At 38.8% G+C, this 22,027-nt stretch overlaps 1 protein-coding gene across 1 annotated transcript in view; it reads right to left on the reverse strand.

The window, feature by feature from the left end:
• The window catches only part of LOC146798096 (cytochrome P450 2G1-like), a 1,456,444-nt gene that overhangs the window by 624,062 nt on the left and 810,355 nt on the right, over positions 1-22,027 (reverse strand). Inside the window, exon 7 of the mRNA XM_085625316.1 lies at positions 15,382-15,523. Coding sequence (XP_085481442.1) covers positions 15,382-15,523 — 142 coding nt within the window. The remainder of the gene's footprint in view (positions 1-15,381; positions 15,524-22,027) is intronic.

A 22,027-nucleotide genomic window follows, 5' to 3' on the forward strand; every position in this document is an offset into this window, starting at 1 on the left:
GTCATGCCCCCAGCGCGCCCCAGCACGTTTATGACGTCACACGGGACCCGCAACCGCGCAAACACCTCGTACCATAATGCGCATGTGTCGCGAATGCGCGGGAGCAGGAGTCGCGGACTAGTCGCATACCAATCGCGCACATCACATGATTTTAAATGTATATTATGTAACTGAAAAACACGCAGCCGTCGCACACCATACGCGGATCCTTCATGCCTTTTCTAAAATGGCAGGTAGAATGCGAGCACCCACCATGATGTGTACGCTTTGAGTGCGCGACTCCGAAAAAAATTGGATTTTTAAAAGAAAAGAAAATAATATAAATATATTAAAATAAAAAATGAAAACAAGAAAATTCATCAATATTTCAGTTTTAATTTAAAGAAAAAAAAATTGTGCAATTTTCAGAAAAATATATAATGTTATTTAACCCCTTCAGCGCAGCGCAATTTCTGTGAATATATATATATATATATATATATATATATATATATATATATATATATATATATATATATATATTATCTACTGGCGGTCGCCAGTAGATAGTTATAGTTAAGACCGTGTTTCCATAGGAAATCTCAAAATTCTATTTTGAATAACTTTGGCGCCGGTTGACAAATCCTCGCAAAATTTTCAAAACAAATGTGGCGCTCCGCTCAGCTCCTACCCTGAAAGTCTGGGGGTGATTCGTCAAGCGGGGGCCGAGAAAAAAGGGGGGTCCCAAAACACGTTTTCCCCATGCATTTTTCCATAGGACCTTTAGTCGAAGGTACAGCCCAAACGGCTGAACAGAATTACTTGAAATTTGGCAAAGAGGTAGTCCTCAGGTCAGGGAAGTGCCTTTTGCAGGTCTGGTGTCAAACTGTTCAGTAGTTCCTGAGAAAATAGCATTTAAAAGCATATAAATATCTATAAGCGTGTACCGTGCGCGCACCGTAAGCGCGCGGTGCGCGCTCCCTAACGTGCGCGTGCGAAATTCTGATTGGTTGTTACATGTCTGTAAACAGTCGAATCGGTCGAAATCAGGAAGTGTCGGCCGCCATTTTGTCTGTCACACTGAAAAGGAAAGGTGGAGAACGTGAACAGGGGGCAGGGTAGGGAGTTCCTGACCCCCTAGCGTTTGTCAGGGGGTTACAGTGGGACCCCAAAGGGCCAAAAAAAAGATGTTAATTTTTTTAAAAAATTAGCGAGGTGCGCGCACGGCAAAACATTTTTATAAAAAAGATTTAAAAAAGAAGATTAAGTGTTTGGATGTTGGTTGGCTCTAAAAAGAGCCGTTGTGTTTATTGAGTGTTTTTTTCTACCTACATGTAAGTACCGATGCAGAGTCTAAACTTCAAGAGGAAGACTCTGTTCCCTTCATCATTGAAATGTACACCGTCTCCTCTATAAATGCCTTGCATGTTGTAACGCAAGTTGTTGTTACATATAGAACCCATAGTCTCTGAGGAAAGCAGAAACAGACTTATTGACATGCTTTCTTGCTTTGTCAATCTGCGGACAATGTTGGTTGGACCAGTTCCACTTTTGCCTTTGGCATACATTAGAATATACAAAGGCAGTTTGTGGAAAATGTGACATCAATTGCACAAAGGTGTCCTTAATAAGCATTTCTAGACCTACGCCAGTTAAAGTGCCTAGGTCATTTCCACCACAGTGCACAATAATAAGGTTAGGCTGTGGGAGATGTAGAAAGGTTTTCACCAAAGGCATTCATTGGTGCCATTTTAACCCTCTCTGACCAATCCATTTAATGTCTACATTTGGCAAAGCAAGATCTTTCACAATAACTCTTTTTTCTGCAAACTTTTCACTCCAGAAGACATAGCTGTGACCTATAATCCACACTGTGAACATCTTCCAAGGAGATCTGGATGCACTCAGAAGGTGTCTTTCAGTAGAATGGCAATATGAAAAGAAAGATAGTTGTAAAATGGATGCTTACATACTTTTTTTAAAATAAAAAGAAATCATTGGCTGTTTCAGACCATTCAACAGTAAAAACTAGGCTGTATGTTTAAATTATTAAAAGCATGTTTTGTATTGGGTCTTAAAAATGTGTTCCCACAGAACATTAGTTTGGATTTGCTGTTAGGTTTGAAAAGTCAAGCACTCTTGCTATTTGGATTTGAAACATTGTGTGCTGAACTTCTGACCTCTCTGCTCACACCAGTGTTCCATGACCTGTTGCTATGGTAGCAGGCAGAAGTCATGTTGGGGAAGGGATCATTTGGAAAGGGTTGAAATTTGCAACCAATAGAAATGTGTGATTCCATTTGAAAAAATGTGGGAAACACTGTGATTTGAAGTTAACATGTATATGTGTGAAAAAAGAGAGGGAAACATTGCCATTTACTGGTTCTGCTGAGAGGTGTACAGTTCAGAGATTCTGGCTCTGATAATCTGCTGTGTGAGTGGCACATTTCTTTCTCAACTAACTACTTTTAAAAGGTGAGTTATGAATTTGAGAGGGGATGTATGTGGTGTATGTGGATAAAAATAATAGAAATGTGATTCTTCTTTTAAAGTTGTGTTTTACATTTTATGTTAAGGAAGATATTTAACTGCCTTGAACATGTCAGATATTATGGAGTATGTCTTCACCATAAGTTAAGGTGTACTGGTATCACCCAGGAATACTGTTTTGTTCCTAGAATCACACCTTGAGCCTGTCTGCACACAGGAATTGTTCTCAGAGATTTACTTTGTTTTGCTGTTTTTCTGTAAGATTTGCACTCGCAGGAAAGGGCCAGCTTGTTTTCTTCAACTGTGATGGATAGCATTGAGCAGAAATCACTATCTCACAAATGAGAGGCAAATGCTAACACATTTGAAATCAACATGGTAGATTTTACTTCCACTCCCGCAATGGGTGAGGTAGTTTTTACATGTTAAAAATTCCAATTAACCTGTACCACACATGTACTCTTACATACATCTGTGCAGTCTTCATGCAGTTGTGCAAGCGTCTATATGCAGATCTGTCTTGCACCAGACAATAATCGGTCTCCAGAAGCACGCTCTTAGCACACAGACAGGTGCTTCTCCTGCACTCCCATGCTTACTACTCAGCTCTGTGTGGTATTTTAGATAGCAGTGTGTAATGCTAATATATTCAACGTCACCAAGGCTCATTTCCTTTGCTCTACTCTAATCATTCACCCTGTAACACATGCTTATCGTCTCAAGTACCTGTTAGGACATGCGCTCTTTTCTGCCTCTCTAAAATATAAGGAAAACGTGTCAAGCTGCCATAGTAATTATCACTTACTCTACCACAGTAGTAAATGTGCTTTGAAATTGCCAAACAAAAATTGTTGTGTGCCTAGAATCACACCATGAGTCTGTGTGCACACAGGAACTGATGTAAGAGATTTAATATGTGTTGGTATTGTTCTGTCAGACTTGCAGTTGTAGGAAAGGGACAGCTCATATGATAGGATTGGAAAAGCTCAAATAAAAAATCGTAATGTATTAAAATTACATAAAGGTATTATTTTTTAGTTTCTTTCAGGTATTGCTGAACAACAGTGAAATTAATTAAAGATGCCTATAAAGTCAAGAAAGAGAAAAGAACAGCAACAACATCTACATTTGAAGAGAACTGGACAAAAAAAAATAGTTGAAGAACCTCATGTTGGAAAAAAGAAAAAGCCTTCTGGTAAGCAGACTAAGGATTTTTTTAAAAATATCTTCAAGCAATGAAAAAATGTTAAAAATATATCCACTGCAAATAGTGTTTCAAGTACAAAAGAACAACAGAGTCGACAGAAAATACTAAAAGCTTATGTCGAATCAGAAGTAAGAAAGAATGATTTAACAAGAAAAATAGATTTTAAAAACATTAGTCGAAAAATGTTTCAGAGAAGAGTGATGTTAAATTTGCTAAAGGATGTGAAAAAATATAAGAAGGAAACCAAATTTTATAAAACAAAGAAATATATTGAAACAATTGTTGCAAAGGCTTTGGAAATAAAAAGAAAACTATTCATTTTAATTTTGAACAGGATGCGTAGATTAGAAAAATTAGTTAAAGAAATGAAGTCACAAAGCAAAAGGAAAAGAGTAGTGAAAAAAAATAACTTTTGTAAAGTGTTCTTAGGAAGCATAGTTCAAGCACTGAACCATTTTTTAATGAAGAGAGTTATCTTCAAAGTAATAGTTTGTTGCATGCAGTTGACACCAATGCTCGAGCTTATGAAGTTAAAGATGGTTGTATAATGGAAAAGGAGAAAAGGGTTCCAAGAAATGAGGAAGAAGTGTTAGCTGATGAGGTTATGGGGAGACGGCCTAAAGCCCCATTGTACACTTGGAATTGTAGTAGTATTTGCACTGTGCGACAGGAATCTATTGATAAATTATGTGACTTTCTAAGAGAATATAGTAAAAAGAGTGTTAAACAGAAGATTAAGGTGCTTCAAAGACTAGACCCATGCAGAGTGAGAGAGAATGCTGGTTTGCAAGGACATTCTCTTGCTTGTCTATCTAGGAAAGTTTGCCAAACTGTTTTTCACCATTTTAGGATGCTGGCTGTTCATCATACTGAAATGAGAAAGTTTGTGAGAACATTGTATTTTGCGAAAAGTCCAGCACTAAAGTTAAATGAGTTGAATTATGCTCTGTTCCGTGGATCTGTATCAGATGTAGTGAAGGTTACTGATTATATTCAGTTTTGTTACTTTGGTCCAGAGCAAGAAAGTGCAGGAAATGACACAGTTATGGAGGAAAATGTGGAAGATAATGTAGAACTCACTGTTAGTAAAAATTTTGAAGATGAAATGACAAAATTTACTATCATCTCTAATGAAAGACCAAATATTACTTGTATTTGTTGCCGGAGAAGCCATTAAAAAATTCAAACAAGGAATGTTGATCTCTATAAAAAAAAATGAAAATGAAGATAATTATAAGTGGAAGGATTTTGCAACATATATATTTCTGGAAAATTGTTTTGATTTGGGTGAAGATCAGCGTATTTGTAAATACTGTTATAACAAGTTAGAAAAAAATAGAATGCCAGCTAGAGCTGTACATAATAATTTAGAATTGGTTGATATTCCTGCAGAACTTTCTGATTTAAATACGTATGAGTCTATACTCATTCAATGTGTCCATCCATTTCAGACCATAGTACGTATGGAGCCCAAAACAGGTACATTTCCTCCTTCGGATTTACAAAGAGGTTTAAAAGGAAGAGTTGTCTATTTGCCATTGGATTTGAAAAAAAATATGGAAACAATTGATGCAGATAGATTGGAAACTGAACCATTAGTTATTCTGGTTAATGGTGTACCAACAAAGAATAAGCAAATTTGGCAGGAGCTGGTAGATGTACGAAAAGTACAAAGAGCAAATTTATATTTGAAAAGAAATAATAAATGGAATGAAACAATTTATATGGATAAAGATGACGAAGAATTACTAGCAGACACTGGAATACCAACTGGGCAAATTGAAAAAGTGGATAAGTCAAAAGAAGAAGAAATGTATGAACATTTCAGCATACATCCTCTTCATTCTAAAGAAGTTATGGGAAACACTATTGATCTGTTTCAGATGACAAAAGCACAAGGAACTCCCGTGAGTGTATGGGAGGAGAGCTTGGAAGCTTGTTGTTTTCCCCAGCTGTTTCCTACAGGAAAAGGTGGACGATATGATGAACGTCCAGTACAGATTCCTGCTTCTGAGTATCAGACTACAAGACTATATGCAGAAGATCCGAGATTTCGTAAAAGTATTCCTTATTTGTTCCATCTTTTATTTGAAAGTGACTTGTCTGCACTATCTTATGCAGTAAATCACATTTTGAAAACTGGAGTACATCTACATAATGTGTCTGCCAAGGATTTTATGAACAAAGTGCAACAGTGAGATGATCATTTGGAATCTCAATTGATTAATTTGATGGCTTGTCAGCGTGGGACTAATGAATATTGGTACCGACGCCATGGAGAATTGAAATGTATGTTACGGAATTTAGGAACTCCTACATGGTTCCTTACCCTAAGCTGTGCAGAGTATGCTTGGGATGATTTACTGGATTTTCTTCAAGAGGCAAATTCAAATATTGAAAACATCCAATACAAGACAGCAGGAGAATTGTGCTCATTGGATCCAGTTAATGTTTGCAGATATTTCAATCATAGATTTGAGGCTATGATGTCCTTCATCTGCAATAAAAAAAATCCACATCTTGGAGAAGTTGTGGATTTCTTTTGGAGAAAAGAGTACCAAGCAAGAGGTGCTCCACATATTCATATGCTGTTGTGGATCAAGGATGCACCCAAATTTGGAACAGATGCCGATGAAGCAGTTTTATCTTTCATTGAAGGATATGCAACATGTACTATACCTAAAAGCACAGAAGAAAAAACTTAAAAGAGCAAGTTTTACGTTTCCAAAGTCATCGGTGTGGAAAATACTGTCGACGAAAGTACAGGAGTAAAGATAAATTCTACACAAAATGTCGATTTGGATTTCCACGACCTGTTCTTTCAAAAGGAAGAGTAAACAGTTTTATGTCAGCTGTGCGACATCCTATTACAAGAAAATCGCCTAAGAATACCTACAACCTAAGAAGAAAAGAAGAGTCAAAATATATAAATGACTACAACCCAGTCATTTTATCCATGTGGAATGCTAACATGGATATGAAGTATGTTGCTGATAATTCTATTGCTGTTGCTCGGTATGTCACATCTTACATCACTAAATCTGAGAAAACGGAATTGAAAGAAATGTGGGAAGAGATTTCTCACGAGAAGACTGTCAGTAAAAAGCTATACAGTTTCAGTTTAAAGATGTTATTGCATCGAGAAATTGGATCCTACGAATGCTCAGATAGGTCATCATCTGCAAGTCTGTACTCCAAATCCAGAAGAATAATTTGGGTAAGTTTAGGCCTTGCAGGAATGAGAAATCGGGTACTGAAATCTATTCGAGAAATTGAATATTTAGCAGAGTACGAACCTGAAAGTACAGACATTTTAAGAACAAACATGTTGGACACATATTACCCACGAAGAAGTCATCATCTTGAGAACATGTGTCTCTATGAAGTGCTGCAAAACTACATTTATAAACGGAATGCCACAGAAGACATCAACAATGGAAAATATAAAGTCACTGGTGAGGAAGGATGTTTGGTAAAACAAACAAAAGGAAGTTTGATTAATCATCAGAAGCTGAGTTGCGACACTAATGGCAAAAAGGAATTTTACTACTTGCCACTTTTACAGCTCTTTAAACCATGGCGTTCAGAGGACGAACTACTTGGAGATTTTCAGAGCTATGAAGATTCCTTTAATGCTTGCAAAGATAGAATAGAATGCAGTACTTTCACAACTTATATTCAAATGTTAAATGAAGAAATTGAACAAGAAGCAACAATTGCAGCTGAAGTAGCTAGAGACAGTTCTCAAGACAGTCAAAGTTCTGGGACGTTCAGTCAAGATCCTCTAGGACAACCAATCGTAGAAAATGAAGCTGCAATAGCCATGACTGAAGTGGAAACAGCTATGAATCAAGCTCAGGAAGATTTAATAAACTTACCAAATATGGAACAACAACTGAATGATGAACAACAACAAATTTATGAGGAAGTCAGAAAAAAAATTGATCACGGATTACTACATGAAAATAAAGAGTGCTCATGCACATCTTTTAAACCAATCAGAATGTATGTGAGTGGACAAGCAGGAACTGGAAAAAGTTTCTTAATTAAAGTAATTAGAAGCTACCTACAGAACAAAACGGATTCAACTTTGTCTTGTGTTGTTACTGCTCCAACTGGGTTGGCAGCGTATAACATAAAAGGAGTTACCTTACATCGTTTGCTAATGTTACCAGTAGAGCATGAGAACAAAATACAATACCACAAGCTAACAGGAGAAACATGTTTTGAAGTTTCAAGAGTATTGAAGAAAATGAAAGTACTCATTATTGATGAGGTAAGCATGGTATCAAACTTAATGCTTGCCTTTGTGCATTTAAGAATGCAGCAAATTCTAAAGACAGACTATGACGTGCTATTCGGAGGAAAACACGTCATAGTTTTTGGGGATCTTTTGCAGCTCACTCCAGTTAAAGGACAACCAGTATTCCATACACTTACACATGAAGACACGAAAAAGTCGTTAGGAAGTATAGGTCATGTGAATATTTGGACATACTTTGAGTATAAAGAACTCATTACCAATATGAGACAAGCCAATGATGAGGATTATGCAAGTATTCTCAAAGATATCAGAATTGGACTACTCACAGAACATGGCAGAAAAGCTTTACAGAGTTGATTGCTATGTAATGTGTTTTCAACAGAACAAATAGTTCCAGAGAAAATATACAAGAAAATTGCTGAAAAAAATACTGTAATCTGCTTAATGCCAACACTACATGAATGCTCTATATTCAATCAAGAACTTTTGAAATTGGAAAATGAAGAGATTATAAAACTGGAAGCTGTGGATAAAATACAGCATGAAGGAAGAACTATTATATTGACAAGCAAATTGACAAGTAAATTGGATTCTCTAGAGAAAAACATATCGAAAACAGCTGGTTTGGAAAAGAATCTTTATGTATGTATGAACTGTCGAGTAATTTTAAGACGTAATTTGGATGTAGAAAAAGGTTTAGTGAACGGAGCTATGGGTAAAGTTGTGTGTTTTGTAAAGTACCAGAAAAAAGATGGAATTGAATTTTTAAAAATAAAATTTGATCAGATTGAAGAGGTTAAAGACATTTGTCGTTGTTCAGTTCGTTTCTTGCTTGTGAAAGACTTATATGTACGTAGGAAGCAGTTTCCATTTTCTCTAGCATATGCTGTAACTATTCACAAATCTCAAGGATTAACTGTAGATAGTGCTTTTGTAAATATTGGATCTAGTGTGTTTAAAGAAGATATGGCATATGTTGCTTTGTCACACGTGAAAAAAATATCTGGTTTATTTATGATAGACTTTGATGACTCAAAAGTTAGTGCTGATGCTAACTGTGTAAAGGAGTATAATAGATTAAGAAGAAGCTATGCTCCTCATTTAGGTCAGTATCCTGTGTTTGAAAAACGTGTTGTTTGTCGGAAAAGGAGAATTGAGAATATCTGTAATGAGGATGTACAGAAGAGAAAACAAAAGGAGAGTGATGTGATTCCAAGCAAAAAGAAAAAGAACAGTGTTGAAGAGGTTGTTGGTTGTCATTTTGAAAATATCTCTGGTGTCAACTGCTACGCAAATGCAGTGCTGAATGTTGTATTTTATCTTGAAATTTTGCAAGAGCAGATAATACTAAATCATGAAAAAAGATTCTGTTCTCTGCTGAGTCTCCTTTATGAGAAGCTGAGTAATGATAAAACTAAAATAGAAAGTGCTTCTGATGTTAGAAATCTTTTAGATGTATGTTCAGGATGTACACAGTTTACTCAAAATGTCCAGCAAGATGCACAGGAATTCTTAATGTATATGCTTATGGTACTGGAAGATGAAGGGGTAGAAATAGAAAACATATTTGGTGTCTCATATAAATGGGAACATTGTTGTGAAAACTGTATGAACACATGCACCAGTAATGTTGATTCCGAAAGGTTTATATATTTACATTACCAGAGAGTAAATCAGTGACTTTTAGTAAATTAGTTAAAGATGCTAATCACAATATGGAATGTTCTCAATGTAAATCAGACATGTTATCAACGTTATTTTTTAAGAAATATGGACTATGTAATTTTAATGATACAACGTTGTAGAGCAGATGGAACTAAATTGCAAACTTTACTAAAGATGTTTGTAGGAAATCAATTATCAATATAAGGTAAAACTTTTGTTGCAGTTGCAATAATTTTTCATGATGGACCTTCTATAACTTCTGGTCATTACACAGTTTATCTGAAATGTGAAAAATGATGGACACTGTGTAATGATTCTCAATTGATTTTCAAGCAACGTTTGCCTTATGATTTACCAAATTTTAGATACAAATTCCAGCATCTGAAGAAACCATTATTTCAATTTTATAGGATTAACATTGGATATTTCACTTAAAAAGGATTTTAAAATTACCATTTGGCCTCATCGGAAGGTAAAGGTAGCAATTGTGGACTTCTTTGACAGATATTATTTTGGTGTACGTGCTTAAGCTGCAAGATTTTCAGACGTTATTTATTGCAAATAGTTATTGTTGTTAGAAGGTATTTTTAATATATTTGTGACATTTCCATCAAGGTCTGTTTTAGTAAGAAGAGTTTCAGGGCTTTTTTTAAACAATCTTTCAGATTGTTTTTTTTTTGCCCGCTGTTAAATGATGAAAACAATTGATATCACTATTTTCAGTGAAATTCAATACATTCTGAAAACAGCGAAAAAAGGGCAAAAAATTGCTTTGTAAAATATGAAAAAACATGTACTGTTTAAGAAAATGTATTGTTGAATATTAATACTTTTTTTCTTTTTTTCAGATCTTGAAACAAAATTTAGGAAATGTAATCCATTTTACTTGCAATTAAAAAAAAACATTTAAAGATGTGTTTTAATTTAAAACAAAGGTGGAGAACATGGAAAGGGGGCAGGGTAGAGACTTCCTGACCCCCTAGTCTTTGTCAGGGAGTCCCTGAAGGATCACAAAGGATGAAAAGAACGAGAATTTTTTTTTTTTAAACCGCGCACGCACGGTAAAATAAAAACGAAAAATAGATTTTAAAAACAAGTTTTTGTGTTTAGATTTTAGGTGGCTCTAAAAAGAGCCCTTGTGTTAATGTAGGGACAGAGGAATAGAAAAAGTAAAAAATGAAAAAAACTATGGCCGGGTGCATGAGTGCTGCTCTATCTTTCTCTCAATGAGATCAACACTGGTTTCACAAAGAGAATAAGAGCATGACAGTCAATGCACCGTGTATACCTCCGAAAAGCAGGGCGTATATCAAGAGGTGCAGAAGTAGGTGAAGGCGCCACCACAGAAGAAGTGCTCGGCTGAGCTGCCAATGATGTGCTTGGCTGAGCTGCTGCGGATGTGCTCGGCTGAGCTGCTGGAGAGTTTTCACTAGCAGCTCGAGCAAAATGCACAGGATGTACTCCTTCAACGTGCCTTAACATCGTGTGAATACTAAAAGAGTATTTCTTATTAGCATTTCCACGTGATAAGGTCCGTTGACAAATAATGCAGGTGACTTTGGGAGCATTTACCTTCTTCTGCCCCTCAGGAAAAGTGAAAAACTGCCATATGAAAGACTCTTTCTGCTTCCTCTACCTCTGTGGCACAAGAGTCTCCTGATCACTACTAGAAGATGGCTGCTGCTCTGCCATTGTATCACAAAAACAGATCAGCTCCTTCTCCCAGGGAATCAGAAGTAATAATAAGGAGAGTGGGTGTGGTATTAGAAGAATCTGGAACTGAAAGTACTATGAACCAATAAAAAGTGTTGTTTCCTAATCACATGACTTGCCTGGGTGTGGTGTTGGAAGAATCTGGAAGTGAAAGTAGTTTGAACCAATGAAAAGTGTTCTTTATTAATCACATAACTTGCCTGGGTGTGTTATTGGAAGAATCTGAAAGTGAAAGTACTATGAAACAATGAAAAGTGTTCTTTCTTAATCACATGACGTGCTGTGCGTGCACCGTGTGCGCACGGCGCATGCGCGGAGCACAAGCGCATGCGCGGAGCACGCGCGCGTACGCAAACGCCTAGCACGTGCGTATGCGCGAACGAACCGCGCATGCGCAAACGTAGTGCGCTGTAGTACGCGCACATGCGCGAACGTAACGCGCGGAGCACGCACGACGTGCGCATGCGCACACGAAGAACGTACGCATGCGTACCTAGTGTGCGCACCGAGCGCGTACGGGGCACGCGTGCATGCGCGAACGTACCGCGCGGAGTACGCACGACGTACGCATGAGTACGTGGAAAACGTACGTACGCACACAGCACCGAGTGCGTACGATAAGGTAACAATCACCGTGCGTGCACCGAGCGCGCACGTCAAAAATACTTTAAAAATAAAAAAAAGAAAGAATTATAGTGTTTATAAGTTAATATAAGATATTAACTATGCTGTTCAACTTTATCCAATTTTTTTTTTTTTAAGTTGAACCATTCCAAATTAAAGGATACAGGTAATCTATGACTATATACATATGTAACTTTTTGTAAAAGAAATATATAAAAAATAAAATAAAACATTCATAAATTAGTATTTAAAAAACCTTTGAAATTCACTGAAAAAACCATAGGTTTAACACACGTTATAGTTAGGAATTAGCATTTAAAAAACTTTGCAAATTCACTGAAAAAACCATAGGTTTCACACACGTTATAGTTAGCTGGAAATTTCACTCGTACAAAACCAATGAAATTCCCCCGTTATAGTTAGTTCAGCTAACTATAACTCGCGCCCCTGCAATGCACTGCTGATGACGTCACATATTACATCACTCATGACATGGTCAGTGACATCACTGATGACATCACTGATGACATCTCAAATGACATCACTGACGACATCACTGATGACATCATCCATGTGATAAATTACTGCATCTTCTCACACCCTAATTTAACCGATGATACACAAACTCAAAATTTCAGACGTCCATTCTCAAAACCATAGATACTCCAATACCAATAACTACATACCCACTTATTAACTCTTAGGTTTACATACACCTCCACTCATTCATATGTACAGTCACTCATACTTACAGTCACTCCGTACAAGACTAGCATATGCATTTATGCACCTACATAGACACTCACACACCACCAATCATCCATAGAGGTACTGTCACACCTAGTCAGTCATGCAAATAATTAATCACACTCCCATTTACTCACCTATGCAGTTATACACACACAAGTTCACTTACTCATAAAAATAGTACCACATTCTTATGCTCTTATACAATCATTGATACAAGCACACACTCATCCATACAGCCACTCTCACAATCACACACTCTCACATATAACCACTTATATACTCTTACACGCATATATACTTCCTTTCACATATGTAGTTAGTCACAAATGTACCACTGAGATATACATTCAATCCCTAACACACCCATACATACACTCACTCAACCATACAGTCCATCACAGATGCACTGTTAAAACCATGCACCCATGGAATCACCCACTCACACATCTACGCACAGAGTCACACACAGCCTACCCACACAAACACTCAAGCACCAATACAGATACTCAGACAACCAATCGATAACCCATATAGACACTCATATAGCTATTCACAAAACCATGCAGCCATTTATACACCAACAGACAGAAACATGAAGACATTCACACAGTTTAGTCACTAGTCTGCAGTAAGATACATTTAATGACTCACTTTTCCAGTCAATTACGCACATAGAAAAACATCCATTCACACACTTGTACAGCCACTCATTCTTCCACAGGCCTTTCACTATAAATATATAAAACATATTTAAATTTTACAGAAACACACAGTCACTGGATAATGTCATCAGTGATGTCATTTGAGATGTCATCAGTGATGTCATCAGTGATGTCACTGACCATGTCATGAGTGATGTAATATGTGACGTCATCAGCAGTGGATTGCGGGTGCGCGAGTTATAGTTAGCTGAACTAACTATAACGGGGGAATTTCATTGGTTTTGTACGAGTGACATTTCCAGCTAACTATAACGTGTGTGAAACCTATGGTATTTTCAGTGAATATATATAAACATCTGGATGAGGGCAGGTAGGCAAGCAACACAAGGGTGGTACTGGCCTGTGCACAGAGGATCTTCTTTGCCACTAAAAGGAAATAAATATTAGAGGGAACATTGTTCACAGGGTACTTGTTTCCAGTCCAGAGAAGACCTGTCTTGGCAGTTTGGCCTGGACTGTTTCCATGAGGAACAGGATCAAGACTTGTTTGCATATGGCTGGGTCTGAACTTGGTGGTGAAATGAGCTATAGAACGATGATGGATTCAATCTGTGACTGGGGGTGAGTGTCTGAAAAGTTTCAATGCTCCGTCCATCATCCCATTTTGGTTGCTTTGCACTGCTCTCAATACTCAACCAGGCCTGCTATCTCGTCTCTTCCCATTGACATGGGGTTGTCTTTGTTCACTTAGCCCTTTGAGCTCCTTAGCCACTCGGCCTGCTGAGGCATTTCCGAGGACCGAGGAGACTGCTAAAGTCTTTTGGAGCATGACAGCTATTACAGTTGTGAGAAAGCAAAAGACACACAATTGATGGACGGGAAGATATGGCTTGGCAGTTCGGGCTGGACTGTTCCCATGAGGCACAGGGTAAGACTGATTTGCATATGGCCATGTCTGAACTGGTGTGGCGGAGTGAGCTAAAGAATGATGATGGATTGAACCCAGATCAGTTTACTAGGGGTGAGTGCTTGCAATGCTCAACACTCCGTCCATCATCCTCTTTGGTATTACAGTTGTGAGCGCTGTTAAAATCTCAGGTCTTCGGCTTTCAGGTGGGATATCTAGTCAGGCCACTCCATGCTCGACTGATAGGCCAGCTGTGGCCTGGTATAGCTGCATTACAGTTTCAGTCAAATTGCTCTCTGAATTTCTGGACTTCTGCTGCTGTTAATTCTTTAGCCAAGTGTGTTTCAAATAAACCTGCCAAGTGGCTACGTCAACTGCCTAATGCTGAAGCATGTTGGACTTGGTGTGAACTGCATCCATGCCGGGAAGCGTGATGGTCAAAGTTAGTGTGCCTACAATATCTCAGAGGCCCCATGGATTCTAGTTGACACTGTATACACATTGCAGATCTTAGCAATAATACATTTAGGAGTCACTTTTGCGATCCCTAAATAAATTGACTGTCTAAACAAATATGCTAGAACTCATCTGTCACTACTTACTACATTTAAATGGACACACCTAGTGGCAGTTTAATGGCTTAAAGTGCTGAACAGTCATGAAAACTGTCATTATCAAGAGGTGTTGGAAGCTGCGCAAGATAAGAAGACTCTACCCTTGCCCTGAGTATGTTTCATGTGCTATGTCTTAATATAAAGAAAGAGTAGTAAAATGGTAAGGAGCACTTTGGCTGCTCATTTGCTGCCTACCTATTGAACACACAAAAATACAATTGTCAAAAAGAAAATGTGGGCTTAAGGACTGCTTGCTTATCAACTGTCAACTTTCAACTGACCAACATATAACTGTAAATGGTCAAATCAACAATTCAATTCGCAGATTGTTGGGCATGCACACATGTGCAATGCTTTACTCATACAAACCTCACTGCAGTTTTCTGAAAATGTATGGCTCGCTCGGGTGGAGTTCTAAATTAAGTATTTGGCAGAGTTCCTATGAATTACAACTAGACCAGCAAGATTGGTAAAAGGACGCAAATACAAAAACTCCATAAAATTACCTTTCACTTCTGGGTATTTTAGAAGAATCAGGCACCCATATGTCAGGGTTGTGGCAGTAGTTTCAACCCCCGCAAAGAATATCTGCAGGGTGCTGGTCAATAGATTTGTCATGTTAAATTCGGTTGCTGGATTCTGCTTTTCCTTAGAAAGGATAGAAAAAGTATGAAGAATTACAAATTACAAATTCTAGAGAGCAAATGTTCACATATGCCCAACTTATGTTTACCTCAATGTGCCTTCAGTGCATGCATTCAAATAAGCAGCAACAGTATAGATACCACAGTCTAGAAGTCATCACAGAAGTCGGTGTCAGGTCAGTTCTTTGCAGCCTTTGCACCCAAGTGCACTAAGGCAATAATTTTATTGACGTCAATCTTGAAACCAGAGGAAAGAGTGTTGGAGAGGTTTGTAGGTCTAAGCTTTGCAGGGGTTTGGCTAGGGAAGAGTTGGAGGATGTTTGGACAAAATAGTGATTTAAAAATACCGGGAGACAGAAATATCCGAAATGAAATACTGTGACACACTAATATCGTGATGCACAAATATCGTTGACAAGAATATCATTTTGAGGTAAGTAATATCGTTTTAAATAATATTGATGTTTTCAACATTGTTTCCAAATGGTTTATATGTATGTTATAAAAAGTGGGGGAGTGTCTGATGCAGACCGGGAGCTTGTTCCAGGTCTTTGCTGTGCTGTAGGAGAAGGCTCTTCACCTGCTCTGGTCTTGCGGATGCGCAGCGTCTCTGCTAGGGTGAGGTCAGTGTAGAGAAGGTTCCTTTTGGGTACGTGGAAGGAGAGTCTTTCATTGAGGTATTTGGGTCCGATGTTGTGGAGGGATTTGTAGGCGTGGGTGAGTAGCTTGAAGGTTACTCTCTTGTCCATGGGAAGCCAGTGGTCTTGTAGGGGCTAGGTCATGTGCTTGTTTTGAGGGGTTCCGAGGACAAGTCTGGCAGCGGTGTTCTGGATGGTTTTGAGCTTGTGTAGTAGGGTTTTGTTGATTTTGTCGTAGAGGGCATTGCTGTAGTCGAGTCTGCTGGTTATGACTGCATAAGTGATGGTCTTTCTGCATTCGGGTGAGATCCACTTGAAGGTCTTGTGGAGGATGTAGAGGGAGTTGAAGCAGGTAAAGGCAACTGGGTTGATCTAGCGAGTCATAATGAGGGCGGGGTCTAGAATGATGCCGAGGTTTCAGGTGTGGTCTGATGGAGTGGTTGGGTTTCCAAGGGCGGAAGGCCACCAGGTGTTTTCCCAGGTGGAGGAGAAGGGTCCCAGGACGAGGACCTCTGTCTTCTCTGAGTTGAGCTTAAGGCAGCTGTTGTTCATCCAGCCTGTGACGTCTTTCATTCTTTCTTGGAAGCTGAGTCTGGTATCTTCAGGGTTTTTCATGAGGGAGAGCATGAGTTGGGTGTCGTCGGCATAGGAAACTATGCTGAGCCCATGCTGTCTAAAAATGGCAGCGAGGGGGGCCATGTAGATGTTAAAGAGCGTGGGGCTTAGCGAGGATCCTTGAGGTACTCCGCAGTTGACCTCTGTGGGTTGGAAGAGGAAGGGTGGGAGTCTGATCCTTTGGGTTTTGCTGCGGAATCTGGACTGGGAGGAGTAGAGGATGGCGTTCTCTTCGATGAAGGTCGTCAGCTGGATGTTGACAAATCTCTCGGTGACTTTGACTGTGAAGGGAAGGAGAGAGATGGACCAGTAGTTTTTTTAGGTCCGTCGGGTCGGCCGAGGGTTTCTTGAGGAGGAGCTTGACCTCGGCCCGCTTCCAGTCATCGGGGAAGATGCTGGATTCGAAGGAGGCGTTGATGGTACTACATAGTTCGGGTGCTATGGCGGTGCTGGCTAATAATTAATAATTATTTGTGAATTATTGAATTAATTGTATTTACTTTCATGATTGATATTTATTATGTAAATTAGGTAATACTGATTTGTTTTCATTATATGTTATTTGAGGCTGTTAGGTTTATAGGGGTATAGGGTGGGAAGCTAATTAAGTTATAATTAATTATTTAATACCTTTTTAACTATGTCGTTTATAGAACACTTATTTGTTTTACTTATGTTTTAGTTGCAAGCTGCTAAGGTGTTAGGATGGTGAATTAAGAAGGTTATAATTAGCAATTTAATTGGTAATTAAATATTTAATTGATTTTTCATCATGTAACATATGGAATACTGATTATGTTACCTATATTTTAGTTAGAGGGTGCTAGTTTTGTAGGTTTATAGAATGGGAAGATAATTTGATAGTATTTAATTAACTAATATTTATTATTTTAAATAAGTTATTTACTTGACTTTTAAATATGTCAACAATGAAATACTAATTTATTTTAAATGTATTTTAGTTGTGGACTGCTAGATTTTCAGGGGTCTATGCTAGGAAACTATTAAAATATTAATTAATTAGTAATACATTACGAATTGTTAATTAATTTTTAACTGTATTTATATATGTAAATTGTGGAAAACTTGTTGTTTTGTTATATTTTGGTCTAGGCTGCTTGGTTTGCAGGAGTATTGGGTGGGAAAGTTAATCAATTAAGAATTGAATAGCAATTGATCATTTATAATTTTATTTGAATAGCAATTATGTATGTCATGCTTAAAGTTCAGAAAAAAAGTGCCACGACACTGCCAGCATTGACCACATCATTGCAATTTGTTTTCCTCTTTAAACCATGTTGCATAACAGTCCATGCTGCTATGCAGTATAGCTAAAAAAACATTGACAAATCCAAATAGATCTTGGGTATGCAAGTGCTATTTGGCTTTGCTTAATATTTTTGTGGCGGACAGGAGGTTGGAGGGGGGCAAAACAGAGCAAAACATAAAAAAATGGGGGGTGTTGGAGGGGAAGTCTCCCCTAAATAGGAAAAAACAATAACAATAATTTAAAATTATATATCAATGAATATATATATCTATGTCAGGCCTAAACGCGTCAGGCGGTTGTAGTGGTTGAGCGTCAATAAAACAATTGCAGCACACTAATGTGGTTCGACTCCGTCTTTTTCCCAGGAGAAGAGAAGTTACAGAAAATAGAAACTGACTGCACTTTGTACTTTATATGTAAGAAAACAACACGAAAAATAAGATAAGAAAATAAAAAGACTTCCTAAAAACCTACAAACTGGTTTGACCTCGCTGTGTGGAGTGCTGACTTTTTGTGGCCTTTGGAAGATGGATATATATATATATATATATATATATATATATATATATATATATATATATATATATATATATTCACGCTCCAAGGTTGCCCATCGATTAAGGACGCACTCGCACTGCACGCAGTATTGAAGCCCTTTATTCGGTACAAACGTGCACCGCCATGCCGAATCCATTTGGCAGCTTACATGCCGATAAGCCTGACGCGTTTCAGAGGTTGATTCCTCCTTCCTCAGAGGCTCGACAGTTCAGTGGAGTGCTTGCTTCGACACGCCCCCATTAAGTAAGTAATTTACTGCACCCTGATGTGCTCCGCCAATGCGGTGTTCGCAATGCTTGCTGGGATTCGTAGTTCGTGTCTTAATTATTAAGCTCTTTATAGATGCACTAAATGTCTCTGCTGGAAACTTCTCTAAGCCCTTGGATGGGCCATCAGCGGGTGGGGCACGTTTTCAATGCTTCGTTGCAGACCCATAACACAGCCCGGTGGTTCCAAACTGCATGGCCCCCAATTATCGGGTGGTGCATCCTCTGCGGCCGGACTGCCGCAAATAAATTCACGCTCCAAGGTTGCCCATCGATTAAGGACGCACTCGCACTGCACGCAGTATTGAAGCCCTTTATTCGGTACAAACGTGCACCGCCATGCCGAATCCAAAATGTCTCTGCTGGAAACTTCTCTTCCAGCAGAGACATTTAGTGCATAATAATTAATTAATTAATCGATGGGCAACCTTGGAGCGCGAATATATATATATATATATATATATATATATATATATATATATCCAAATGAAAGGTGCTCGAAGAGTGAAGCGCCTCACACAATGTTGTATTTAAACCTTTATTTATCGGAAGGCAGCAGGAAATCACAGCCCACTAATCCCTGCATAGTCTTTTAAAAGCTTCATGCCAGACGCGTTTCTGGAGCGATTCTCCCTTTCTCAATGGCAAGCTCATGGGGGAAAGAAACAACTGCTGTTGCTTATCATGCAATTTTTAAAGTTTGTAATCCCGCCCCAATGGGCGTGTGCATAGAGTGCATTCTGGTTAACGTAGTTTTCAGGTGAGTAAAAATCCTTTAGTGGCAGCAGTAGTGACTCGTACCTTCCAAAATATGAATTTCTTCAGGTTGCTGGATATTCGTTGTGCCGCATTTCATGCTCTTTTCATGCCGTCCGATTAGGCAACATCGTTCTTCGTGGTGCTCCCAGCGTGAGAGTAACCAGACCCGCACTGTCAGCAGGGGGGCAGCTTCGTGGCCAGAGCAAGCCACTATACATCCAAATGAAAGGTGCTCGAAGAGTGAAGCGCCTCACACAATGTTGTATTTAAACCTTTATTTATCGGAAGGCAGCAGGAAATCACAGCGCACTAATCCCTGCATAGTCTTTTAAAAGCTTCATGCCAGACGCGTTTCTGGAGCGATTCTCCGCTTCTCAATGGCAAGCTCATGGGGGAAAGAAACAACTGCTGTTGCTTATCATGCAATTTTTAAAGTTCGTAATCCTGCCCCAATGGGCGTGTGCATAGAGTGCATTCTGGTTAACGTAGTTTTCAGGTGAGTAAAAATCCTTTAGTGGCAGCAGTAGGGACTCGTACCTTCCAAAATATGAATTTCTTCAGGTTGCTGTATATTCGTTGTGCCGCATTTCATGCTCTTTTCATGCCGTCCGATTAGGCAACATCGTTCTTCGTGGTGCTCCCAGCGTGAGAGTAACCAGACCCGCACTGTCAGCAGGGGGGCAGCTTCGTGACCAGAGCAAGCCACTATACATCCAAATGAAAGGTGCTCGAAGAGTGAAGCGCCTCACACAATGTTGTATTTAAACCTTTATTTATCGGAAGGCAGCAGGAAATCACAGCGCACTAATCCCTGCATAGTCTTTTAAAAGCTTCATGCCAGACGCGTTTCTGGAGCGATTCTCCATTTCTCAATGGCAAGCTCATGGGGGAAAGAAACAACTGCTGTTGCTTATCATGCAATTTTTAAAGTTCGTAATCCCGCCCCAATGGGCGTGTGCATAGAGTGCATTCTGGTTAACGTAGTTTTCAGGTGAGTAAAAATCCTTTAGTGGCAGCAGTAGGGACTCGTACCTTCCAAAGTATGAATTTCTTCAGGTTGCTGGATATTCGTTGTGCCGCATTTCATGCTCTTTTCATGCCGTCCGATTAGGCAACATCGTTCTTCGTGGTGCTCCCAGCGTGAGAGTAACCAGACCCGCACTGTCAGCAGGGGGGCAGCTTCGGGGCCAGAGCAAGCCACTATACATCCAAATGAAAGGTGCTCGAAGAGTGAAGCGCCTCACACAATGTTGTATTTAAACCTTTATTTATCGGAAGGCAGCAGGAAATCACAGCGCACTAATCCCTGCATAGTCTTTTAAAAGCTTCATGCCAGACGCATTTCTGGAGCGATTCTCCCTTTCTCAATGGCAAGCTCATGGGGGAAAGAAACAATATATATATATATTACCTACTGGCGCTCACCAGTAGTTAGTTATAGTTAGGACCTATTTTCCAAAGGAAATCAGCAACATTCTATTCCCAATAACTTTGGCGCCGGTCGACGAATCTTAGCAAAATTTAAAAACTTTTGGCCAGCTCCTGTCTGCTCCTATCCTGGAAGTCTAAGGGTGATACGTCAAGCGGGGGCTGAGAAAAAAGGGGGGTCACAAAACGTGTTTTCAACATGCAATTTTCCATAGGAACCTTTAGTCGCAGCTACAGCCCGAACTGCTCAACGGAATTACACCAAATTTGCCAAAAAGGTAGCCCTTGGTTCAGAGTTGTGCCTTTTGGTTAAATGGTGTAAATCCGTTCAGTAGTTCCTGAGAAAATCAAAAGTAAAATCACATATATATCTGGGCGGAGCCTAACCACACATCTTATTGTGAGATCTGATTGTCTGTCAGCACTTCATCCAAGAAGTGTTGGCAGACATCTTGGGACCAATATACATGATAGCACCTCATTAAAAAGCATTGCAGTTAATAGAAGGTTTTAAGACTTTAGTTACATTATAAATCATTTGTTGATGGTACTATACTCATTTTAGGAATTGTGGTGTGTTCTAAGGTGATTTTACCATGTGAAAAAGCCTTCTTCTTGGATATCATGAATCATGTTTGAGAGAAAACGGTTTTATTTCTCATGCTTTTCCCACAGAGGTTTGGAAGGTGATCTATAAGCTAAACTGAGAGCATATTTTCTGTAAATTCACATTATCTTTCTCAGTCATGTGAGAATGAAGTCTGACATTCTCAGTAAAACATGTACATCCAACAAGGGCAGAGACTGTTAGTTGATTCCTTTTTGTTCTACTGCAGCTTCCCAGAGTGTTCTAAAGAACAACTAAAATGCTAACAGTCCTACTTATGACAAACATATTGCACACCTGAAGCCATCTTGATTGGAATAAAGTGGTAACTCTTAAAACATTTAATTTAAAAAGGAACAAAATGAGG

Source organism: Triturus cristatus, chromosome 9, assembly GCF_964204655.1.
Source record: "Triturus cristatus chromosome 9, aTriCri1.1, whole genome shotgun sequence".
NCBI lineage: Eukaryota > Metazoa > Chordata > Amphibia > Caudata > Salamandridae > Triturus > Triturus cristatus.